General features: G+C 45.9%; 1 protein-coding gene across 1 annotated transcript in view; it reads left to right on the forward strand.

Moving 5' to 3' along the window:
• LOC310866567 (high affinity choline transporter 1-like) overlaps positions 1-11,382 on the forward strand; it is a gene marked incomplete at both ends in the record, with an annotated part of 13,064 nt that extends 1,682 nt beyond the window's left edge. Inside the window, 10 exons of the mRNA XM_083776214.1 lie at positions 1,134-1,247; positions 1,537-1,692; positions 2,640-2,788; positions 3,387-3,530; positions 4,121-4,274; positions 8,829-9,046; positions 9,390-9,589; positions 10,151-10,268; positions 10,627-10,833; positions 11,233-11,382. Coding sequence (XP_083632340.1) covers positions 1,134-1,247; positions 1,537-1,692; positions 2,640-2,788; positions 3,387-3,530; positions 4,121-4,274; positions 8,829-9,046; positions 9,390-9,589; positions 10,151-10,268; positions 10,627-10,833; positions 11,233-11,382 — 1,610 coding nt within the window. The remainder of the gene's footprint in view (positions 1-1,133; positions 1,248-1,536; positions 1,693-2,639; positions 2,789-3,386; positions 3,531-4,120; positions 4,275-8,828; positions 9,047-9,389; positions 9,590-10,150; positions 10,269-10,626; positions 10,834-11,232) is intronic.
• Between the last annotated feature and the right edge of the window lie 386 nt (positions 11,383-11,768).

An 11,768-nucleotide genomic window follows, 5' to 3' on the forward strand; every position in this document is an offset into this window, starting at 1 on the left:
TCTTTAACTCTTGAGAGTGTGAAAGGAAACCAAATGGACCCTCACAGTCCATTTGGTTAAAGGTATATTCAGTGATTTCACTTAATTCAATTATCACTTATTCTTTTGTTTTGTTGTGATAATCCTCCCTACTATAGAGTGTCCTGACCATATAAGGAGTTCCTCCCACCCTCCCTGTCCCCAGTTAACTCCTGCTGTCAAAAAACGTAGGTTTTGCTTTTGGCTAGGTGGCCCAGCCTTCATCCAATCAGGATAGAGAGGGGCCTTCCGCCAACCATGATCGAGCGGGGGCAGGCCTTGGTGTGCGTGCTGTTGGCCTGTTGTGTGTCCAAGCCCCCAGTAAGGCTATCCAACGTTGAAGCTGCCACTACCTACTGGCGAAAAGAGGAACTGCAGCACTTTCATGGAGGTGGACGGACGTCATGTATATGACGTTTGAGGTCCGGGATTAACTTCCGCTCACTCGAGCCATTGAGTTATAATTGTACTTCCGGCAGTCTTCCGGGTGCTTCAAAACGCCACCGGGGTTTTCCAAATCACCCAAATCACATAATTAGAGAATGTAGAATATTTGATATTTTCATCAACGTTTGCCTGTTATCTCTCCTAATGGTACCAACATCAATATACAGCATGGAATTGTGGACAAAATATTATCCAACGACGACAAAATATATTTTTAGTTTTGGGTCTGATCAAATAGTGGTCCGTGGCTCAAATGGGTCTGAGAGGCTAAATGTCATCAAATGTTGGTCCATGGCTCAAATGGGTCTGAGAGGCTAAATGTCATCAAATGGTGGTCCATGGCTCAAATGGGTCTGAGAGGCTAAATGTCATCAAATGGTGGTCCGTGGCTCAAATGGGTCTGAGAGGCTAAATGTCATCAAATGGTGGTCCGTGGCTCAAATGGGTCTGAGAGGCTTAAATGTCATCAGATGGTGGTCCGTGACTCAAATGGGTCTGAGAGGCTTAAATGTCATCAAACGGTGGTTCGTGGCTCAAATGGGCCTGAGAGGCTTAAATGTCATCAAACGGTGGTTCGTGGCTCAAATGCTGAGATGGGTTGAAAAGCACAGGATAATTCCGTGTTGTAACTAACGTTATGTTTATGCTCTGTGTGTTTTCCCACGCAGCCACCTGGGTCGGCGGGGGTTACATCAACGGGACCGCAGAGTACGTCTACCTGCCGGGCCACGGTCTGGCCTGGGCTCAGGCTCCCTTCGGATACGCCCTCAGTCTGGTTGTGGGTGAGTACCACAGTCTGGCCTGGTCTGGTCTGGCCTGGCCTGGCCCATGCATTTTTCCCATAGACGTTTCATAGAGTATTTCACAACACGTGGCAGCGTGACGTGTTGTGAAATGTCTCAGAAATGTCATAAAATGCAACCGTATAATCAAATGCCTCAAATGTATGATTTCTTCAGCTGGTCGGCCCTAAAAACATCATCGTTTCATTCCCACTCTTTGAGATTTCATTTAGCATTATTCCATCTGTTCCGTCTGTTCTTTATTCCACCTGTCCCGTTTGACCACCAGGGGGCCTGTTCTTTGCCAAGCCAATGCGGTCCCGAGGGTACGTCACCATGCTGGACCCCTTCCAGCAGATCTACGGGAAGAGGATGGGAGGCCTGCTCTTCATCCCCGCTCTCATGGGAGAGATCTTCTGGTCGGCGGCCATCTTGTCTGCGCTGGGTAAGTAGTGCAGTGAGTGAGTGCACATAGCCTCGGAAACCCAGGCGTTTTCATTAGTGAGTGTATGATGATGCATGCGCCGTCTCACCGCTGCACCCACTCAAACATCAGCCATAATGAAACACAGCCATGCAAATAGAGAGGCTGACATGTAGACTATATGCACCCACTGCACACAGACGCCTCCGCCCTCAAGGGACGACATGCAGACTATCCACCCACTGCACACAGACGCCTCCGCTCTCAAGGGACGACATGCAGACTATCCACCCACTGCACAAAGTTGCGAACACAGCAGCAAGATTTGTGAACTGCTGTGACAAAAGAAGGTTAGCCAATGGAATACAACCACCCTAAGGACTACTATCTGTATCGAGTAGACCTACTGCACATATAAACAATGGAATATAACCACCCTAAGAACTACTATCTGTACCCAGTAGACCTACTGCATATGTAAACAATGGAATACAACCACCCTCAGGACTACTATTTGTACAGAGTAGAGCGCTGAACATGTAAACAAAGCTGCTTATCTTTAACACTAGCATGACTGAAGTAAAATGTGACAGAAGTAGCATGTGCTTAAATTCATATTTAGAAAATGTTTCAGACGTCAAAAACATCTGAGATGATGGAATGATGATGTTCATGGAAAGGGGAACCTTCTGAAAGCTTCATGGGCAAAAAAAACAACTTCAAAATATCAAAAACATTGGTCAAAATGACCTCTCAGTAATGCTATTTTATTCTCTCAGTGATATAACTATATTTTATTCCACTCAGGGGCCACTCTCAGTGATATAACTATATTTTATTCTACTCAGAGGCCACTCTCAGTGATATAACTATATTTTATTCTACTCAGGGGCCACTCTCAGAGTGATATATATTTTATTCCCCTCAGGGGCCACACTCAGTGATATAACTATATTTTATTCCACTAGGGGCCACTCTCAGCGTGATCGTGGACATCAACATCAACATGTCGGTGATCATCTCGGCGCTGATCGCCATCTTCTACACGCTGGTGGGAGGTCTGTACTCTGTGGCTTACACAGACGTGGTCCAGCTCTTCTGCATCTTCGTTGGCCTGGTGAGTCCCTTTAACACAATGAGTGCCGGCAGGGCTGGACTGGGACAAAAATTCGGCCCAGACCAGCCCACCACGACCAGCGCGCAGATATAAACAAACAAGCCCTAATACCACCACTTTTACAGAACAACATAAATGATGCAAACCAACAACTACAACTACACAACCCTTTGTTGCTCTGACAAGAATGATGCTGGCAAAAGGATTCAAGATAGTAGAGGGTTTTAATTGTCACTCACTGATACAGGTACAGTGAAATTATCATGATGGCACTGGCAGAATGGCAGCACGCCCGGACCTTTCCTGGTGGCCTGCCGCCTATTGGCCTGCCTGTCAATCTTTTTTAAATATATATTCTTTATTAAAAATAATTGTGTGTGTCAGTACTAGTAGATCAGTGTGTTACAGTAATGTTACTGTAAGGTGTGTCTTAGTAGATCAGCGTGTTACTGTAATGTGTGTGTGTTCTGTGTGTCGTTACTGTAATGTGTGTGTGTTCTGTGTGTCGTTACTGTAATGTGTGTGTGTTGTGAACTTGTATGTGTCTCAGTGGATCAGTGTGTCACAGTGATGTGTGTGTGTTGTCTGTGTGTCTCAGTGGATCAGCGTGCCGTTCGCCCTCTCCAACCCTGCGGTGTCGGACATCGGCGTGTCGGCCAAGCAGGCCATCTACCAGGCTCCCTGGCTGGGCCAGATCAAGGCCGAGGACGGCTGGCGCTGGGCGGACAACTTCCTGCTGCTGGTGAGCACTGCTGACTTCTCATTTGGTCTGTCGAGGAGAATTTCATTCGCTGTTGGTCATGTTTTTGATCATCTGAAATGTTTAACTTTTGGTATAGTTTTAGTCGACTGAATAGCATGAGATTTTAGTCGACCAAATCTACGGTTGTTTTAGCAGACAAAAATGTATGTTGATGTATTTATGTACCGGTATTTATTTTATCCTATAGATGCTAGGAGGTATCCCGTGGCAGGTGTATATATGTGGCCAAATTTGACTGAGGGACTGCCATTGGATTTTTTTAAAAATTTTAGTTGAGAAAACAGGCTTGAAAGGTTCACTTCTGTGGACTCTAACATTACAACTAGCTACATGTTTAAGCATTTATTTCATATTTACACCTCTGACACTTATTTCAGACATGCTCTAGTTAAAGTATGTGAAGAGTCTGCTTGTGCTATTAACTCATTTTGGATAAAAATTATAATAAATGTTTTCTCCTCTGGTGAAAAGCTGGAGGTTGCGTGATGGCAGGCTCTCAGTCAAATTTGGTCACATATATGTATTTATGTAGTTATATATGTATTAATTTATGTATTTATACCTCCTAGATGCTAGGAGGCATCCCGTGGCAGGTGTACTTCCAGAGGGTGCTCTCTGCCTCCTCAGCCACCTACGCTCAGATCCTTTCCTTCCTCGCTGCCTTCGGCTGTCTGGTGATGGCCGTCCCCTCTGTCCTTATTGGAGCTATAGGCGCATCCACCGGTACGCACGCACACAAACACGCACGCACACACGCACGCACGCAGTCACGCAGTCGCACACACGCAGTTGCACACACACACACACACACACACACACACACACACACACACACACAGGCCAGCGGTGTCCAGGGCACTTTAAGTAGGATTTATAGAGTGCTCCCTGGGGGGACATTACATTACGTCTCTGTGCATTGACCCAGCAGTGACTGGCTCTAGAGTGAGGCCCCGGGGGGGTTAGATGAGACTTTAGTGGTTGTTTTACGGAGGGACGGAGGGACACAGTATAACTCTGTGGGGACACAAAAGTATAGACCCGGAAGTATCTCTGGAGGGGGCGCTCACGTCACGGCTAAAATACTGAATACTGCCCCCCCTTGGCCAGCCGGGGCGCCTGATGGAGTGGAAATTAGGAACTGGTCGGAAATAACGTGTCCCTCCCACGTGCTATACGTCGTGCCGGGGAAACCCCCCCCCCCCCCCCCCCCCCCCCCACTGTCAGGTGAAAAGAAGCGGCTTGGACTCCTCATGCATTGAAGGAAGCATGAGCTCAGTTCGGGGCTCTCCCCGGGGAGAGGGAGGTTTAGGCAATTGGCAAAGAGTTACAAAAATGGTGGGATAATTAGATTTAGAAAATAAATAGAGTGAGTTCACAGTAAACGTTGGGTGCGTTCCAGATGAGCTGCAGCAAACATCTGGACTCAGGAATAATTGGGACTTCATTTCAAGCCGTTCTCCTTCTTTTCTCCCTGAAGTGAGGCAGGGTGGTTTTTATGTCACGTAATAAATATATAGGCTATTTCTACAGAAACCTCAAATCTCCATATTTCAACATTTTACGTTTAAAATGTATTTTTTGTGTGTAAATGAATGCCCTACTTCGTCATACAAAAGTAGCACGCATGTGACTTACGCACGCACGCACACAGACGATCGTCTGGGGGCTCAACGCCTCGCGACATGAATATGCTGAATATTACATCTGAGGAGGACCAGTGATTTATTTAGTTTAAGGATCCGAGACGTTCCGTCAACGATCTGTGTCTGGAGACGAGAGAGAGAGAGAGAGAGAGAGAGAGAGAGAGAGAGAGAGAGAGAGAGAGAGAGAGAGAGCTGCTGTGACATGCAGGAGAAGGATGTCAAATGGAATACAAGCAGAGAATATAAACAGAGCCACTCACTTTAATTCAATTACATTTGAATAAATCACTGCTACTTGAATAAATTACTGCTACTTGTCCACTTAATTTTCATACTAAGTGAATGTCAAAACATTGACATTCTGCTGTCAACTTTCAAAAGTATAAAGCGTCTCCTATTATTTATGTATAACTATCTCTGACAGAAAATGCACAATCTGGCCCAGGCCGTAGCGTAACGGTCTGGGCACCGGACTGGTAATCCAGTCGCAGTGTGCCGCGGGTTCGACTCCCGGACCCGACACGGCCTTTACTGCATGTCATCCCCCCCATCTCTCTCCCGTTTCCTGTCAGCCTACTGTCTGTCCCTTCAAAAAAATCAATAAAAAAGGCGTAAGCCGCAAAAAAATATCTTATAAAAAAAAAAGAAAATGCACAATCTTTTTATAGTTTCACAAGACAGTATTATCCAAAGTGTTCACGTAACACAGCTCTGTTTGCACCTCTATTTAAATTCCATATTTATTTGTACATAGGTCTACATTGTTTTATCTAGATTTTCTTGTTCCACTTTTGCTTTGGCAATGTAAACGTACGTTTTCTCATGCCAATAAAGCTGAATTGAGAGAGAGAGAGAGAGAGAGAGAGAGAGAGAGAGAGAGAGAGAGAGAGAGAGAGAGAGAGAGAGAGACAGAGACAGAGACAGAGACAGAGACAGAGACAGAGACAGAGACAGAGACAAACACAGAGACAGAGACAGAGAGACAGAGAGAGGAATGAATGAATAGACATAATGTATTCTCCATTGCAGTCTAGGCCAAAAATGAAGAGATATTGAAGCTAACAGCACGTCACATCATGACTACCGATGTATGAATTAGAGAGACCAAGAGAGAATAGTACAGAGAGAGAGAGAGAGAGGGAGCACACTCACGCACGCATTCGTGTCAGTCTGAACACTAAGTGTATACTGTATATCTAGTGTATACTACTACAGTAGATTGTATATCTAGTGTATACTACTAGTATAGTGTATATAATATCTGATCTACAAGCTGTGTATAGATCTACAAGCTATTTATTCTTATTCTGCATTGTTCTGAACACACGAATCACTTGACAAACGACAGCGTGGACAGTCTTCAGATCTGAACACCAGATTGGAGAAATAAATCAGATTTGCAATTCTCTGGACGAGGCCTTGTGTCATGGTGGGGGGGGGGGGGGGGGGGCTGGGGTAGAGTGAGCACAGAGATGACAGCATGCAGAGAGAGAGAGAGGGGGGGGGGGGCGGGGGTAGAGTGAGCACAGAGATGACAGCATGCAAGAGAGACGGGGGGGAGGGGGACGACACCACAGGAAATATCTGAATGGGAAGATAAGGTGGAGGATGGGTGGATGAGTTAAGATAACCTCTCCCCCTCTCTTCCATGAGAGGGGGAGAGGTGGTGGAGTTAGCTGCTTTAGCAGACAGTTTGAGGGTCCAATGGAGTTAAGCGGTTTTGTCCGAAGCTTTCCATTTGTTTAATTTTTTTTAACCAGCACACACATAAAGGGTGTTCAATTGCACTGATTTATGGGGGGGAAATAAATCAAAAACCAAAAATGGTAGATCTACAAGCTGTGTAATAATATTGTTGCTATATTCTTTAAATCATTTTGAATATAGTAAAATGTAATTGCTTTCATCGCAAACCTGCATTTCCAAAGGGATTCAATGTGTTTGTGAACGTAAATGGTTCGTGTCTAATTTCCATCCTAAGGGATATTCCTTCAGGCATTCTACTCCCAGTCTAGAAGCACCAGACCGCCCTCCACTCAACCGCTCAAGGCCCAGATGCCACTTTTACATCACTCTTTTATTGAAAGTGAACTGGAAAAAAAAGCCACGCTCTCTACTGTAAAATATCTTGACAGTAATTGTTGGCGGCTGACAGCCGTTTCCCAGTGCATTGATCAACCGGCGGTCACATTTAAAGGACTTGCGTCCAAACACAATGCTCAAATTTAACTTAGACTGGAAAAGAAGCACTGATCAGAACCGCTCAAAGTGTACAGTCTGTACTGACTTACACTAGAGGTCCATCTGTACAGTCTGAACTGTCTTATAGAGGTCCATCTGTACAGTCTGAACTGTCTTATAGAGGTCCATCTGTACAGTCTGAACTGTCTTATAGAGGTCCATCTGTACAGTCTGAACTGGGAAAATCTGCTCCCATGCCCCTACTTCATGGAACACTCACAACCACAAAAAATGTATACCCCAATATCCTATGGACAATTTAATAACCTGCTTTTTAAACCTCCCTACCTCAATATGTAATTGTTTTCAACGTATTCACTTTCAGTTACTTTATTTAACTGTTTCTGTGTTTTACATCTATATGCCTTTACTTACTTGTCTATCTATTTTTGTGTTTTATATCTGTGTGTATATATGTGTGATCTCGGCAGCATTGCAAATGAGGGTGAACCTCAGGGTGAATATATAAAGGTTTCAATCAATCAATCAATCAATCAACATCCATCACCAATACATCAATACAAACGCTCCTACAGTAATTATATTGGACTATTATACAGCGCCCGGGGAGCAGTCATTTGGCTAAGTGTCTCTTGCTCATGGACACTTTTGGGGGATCTGAACCGGAGACCATCAATCTGTTTCCCAGATGGCCTCTCTATAACGTTCCAATTTCCAATGCCAAAAACACAATTCAAATTGTAATATATTTGTGTGACAAGCAATCGTCAATTTAAATGTGTAATGGTGACAGTGGTTTTCAACCCTTTTCACATCAAGGCCCATTATTTATTCTGCATCTGACCCACGGACCACCATGTGATGACATTTAGCCTCTCAGACCCATCTGAGCCATGGACCACCATGTGATGACATTTAGCCTCTCAGACCCATCTGAGCCATGGACCACCATTTGATGACATTTAGCCTCTCAGACCCATCTGAGCCATGGACCACCATTTGACGACATTTAGCCTCTCAGACCCATTTGAGCCACGGACCACCTTTTGATGACATTTAGCCTCTCAGACCCATTTGAGCCACGGACCACCATTTGATTACATTTAGCCTCTCAGACCCATCTGAGCCACAGACCACCTTTTGATGACATTTAGCCTCTCCCACCCAAAACGTAGAATATTTTGTTGTCGTTGGATAAGATGTTGTCTACAATAAGAGACAACAGGCAAACATTGATCAAAATAACAATTATTCTATATTCTCTAATTGTGTAGACTTCTTTGGCGTAAAATGTGTTAAGAGTTAAAGGTCTATAAGGGTCCATTTGGTTACCATCTCTCCATCATTTAGCTGCATGGGGACCACCTTACTTTACTTTACTGGAACCACACATCCTGATGTTCTAGTTGTGTGTGTTCTGATCCCATCCCAGACTGGAACCAGACGTCGTACGGGCCCATCCCGCCCAAGGAGAACCAGCAGTCGGACATGATCCTGCCCATCGTCCTGCAGCACCTCTGTCCCTCCTACATCTCCTTCTTTGGCCTGGGCGCCGTGTCGGCCGCCGTCATGTCCTCCGCAGACTCCTCCATCCTGTCGGCCAGCTCCATGTTCGCCCGAAACATCTACCAGATGGCCTTCAGACAGTCTGTGAGTAGCCTGGCCTTCAGACAGTCTGTGAGTAGATCTAAACATCTATACCAGCTGGCCTTCAGACAGTCTGTGAGATCTAAACATCTACCAGCTGGCCTTCAGACAGTCTGTGAGTAGATCTAAACATCTATACCAGCTGGCCTTCAGACAGTCTGTGAGATCTAAACATCTACCAGCTGGCCTTCAGACAGTCTGTGAGTAGTCTGTGGCTTCACCCCGGCCTGTCAGCTGATCGATCACACAGTGTCACACGGTGACATTACACCTAGCTACATGTTTAAGCATTTATTTCATATTTATACATGTCGATTTCAACCTCTCTCTCTCTCTCTCCGTGCAGGCGTCGGACCGTGAGATCGTGTGGGTGATGCGTATCACCATCTTCGTGTTCGGGGCGGCGGCCACGGCCATGGCTCTGCTGACGGGCACCGTGTACGGCCTGTGGTACCTCAGCTCTGACCTGGTGTACGTCATCATCTTCCCCCAGCTGCTCTGCGTCCTGTTCGTCAAGGGGACCAACACCTACGGATCCGTGGCCGGGTAATATTATACGCAACGTCGATTTTACTGTACACCCCGTTTAGACCTGAGGACGATTCTACAAATGTCTTCTAAATCATGACAGTTTTCTGAAAAACCCTATGTTTCTATGTCAGTGGTTCTCAAACATTTTCATGTCAAGGACCCCCAAAAATATATGTAATAGGCCGCCGACCCCCATCTGAAAATATATATTCTGAAAAAATAAGAATATAATTCATGATTTGCAACACATTTTCACGATTTCTCAAAAGTAGCAGACCTACAAGCTTTTGAAAGTGGCCTAAAACTTTTTATATATAATTATTTCACAGTGGACAGTGGGTGGGAGGGGGTCCCTGGAACAACATATTTAAGTAAAATATATGTAAAAAAGGTCCTTGACATGATTAGAGTTTGAGAATCACTGACATGGAAATATACTATAGGGATTTTCTGAAAACTAGATAGAAACTGCTATTTTCAAAAGATTTGTAATGCAATTGAAAACGTATGAAACGGGACATTGTGCATAATGAGTACTATACTTTATGCTTTATGCTAATATGAGTATTTCTCCAGGTACATCTTTGGCCTGCTGCTGCGTATCGGAGGCGGGGAGCCGTACCTCTACCTCCCGCCGTTCATCTACTACCCCGGATACTACTACGAGGACAAGATCAACCCGCTCACCAACGCCGTGAGTCCAACCGCTTATCCGTAGCCGGGTCGCGGCTATGGAACATTATAGTGACTTCCTCCTGGGGGATCCCGAGACGTTCCAAGGCCAGTGAGTCGATGTGTTTCCTCCAACTGCGCCTTGGTCTGCCCCGGGGTCTCCTCCCAGTGGTAGGGGGGGGTCGAGGACCTCCCTAGGGAGACGCTCAAGAGGCATCCTAACCAGATGCCCACACCACCTAATCTGGCTCCTGATTAGATTACTTTCATTGCTTGTAACCGCTCGTACTGCACATAGAATCAAGGATTTAAAAAATAGTAAAGTCATAGACTTAATTCCAAAGTGTTGACTTAATGTCCTCCCTGTGTGCTCCGTGCAGGTAGAGCACACCTTCGTGCAGCAGCGCTTCCCCTTCAAGACGGTGTCCATGCTGGCCTCCCTGGTGGCCAACATGCTGACCTCCTACCTCACCAAGTACCTGTTCGAGAGCGGCACGTGGCATCACCGCTACGACTTCCTGGACGCCGTGGTGTCCAAGAACAGTGGAGAGATCATGGACAAGACCACGCTGGTGGGATCTAACCAGGTGTGTACCTGTAGCGTACGAACCGGCCACTAGGGGCCGCTGTTGATCCAAACAGTTGTGGAGTTTACCGGCTGTTACCGGCGTGTACCGGCAGTTTACCGGCTGTTACCGGCAGTTTACCGGCTGTTACCGTGTACCGGCAGTTTACCGGCTGTAACCGTGTACCGGCAGTTTACCGGCTCCCCCCGGCAGTACCGTTTCTGGAATATGCACTCGCTGCTTCTGCACAATTTGAAATACTTGAGCAAATGTACTTATAGTTACTTTACGCCACTGCCAAACTCTGTGTGAGGAACGCATCTATTTTTTTTCTTCTTAAATGTTTTGAAACTTTAATAACATGTTATATTAAGATTAGCAGGATGAACCGTTTACCCGTTTTAACCTTTTCACAACCAGGACAACATCATCCTGTCGGAGATGGCGCCGGTGAAGCCCATCCTGGGGGGCGGGGCCTCTCTAGCTGGGACCTTCACCAACGTGGCTAGTCTGGATGACGAAGATGAGGACCTCAGCCCTGATGACACCTTCAACCAGGAGGAGGAGTAGGAGGAGGAGGAGGAGGAGGAGGGGACGACACCTTCAACCAGGAAGAGTAGGAGGAGGAGGAGGAGGAGGAGGAGGAGGGGAAGAAACGTAACACCAGGGATTTGAAGAAGGACGAGTGAGGTTCTTTGGGGAGCCGTATATCGGTGGCCAAATCCATGTTAGAAAAAAAATATATATATTATATTTGGCTTCCAGGTGACTCCACGACCGTGTTCTGTGCCAATGATGAAGCGGGGCTGCCTTCCCTTCTTTTCTTTTTGTTTACATTCCTTCTTCTCGCAGAACCAACAAGGAAGTTGACTTGCTCACAGCAGAAGCCAGATGATTGGTCCGTCCCGTCCCAAGCCAACCAATCACAACAAGTCGGCGTGTGTGTTTTAAGTGCT

Source organism: Protomyctophum parallelum (genome assembly GCF_964188405.1).
Source record: "Protomyctophum parallelum genome assembly, chromosome: 11".
In the NCBI taxonomy this organism is placed as follows: domain Eukaryota; kingdom Metazoa; phylum Chordata; class Actinopteri; order Myctophiformes; family Myctophidae; genus Protomyctophum; species Protomyctophum parallelum.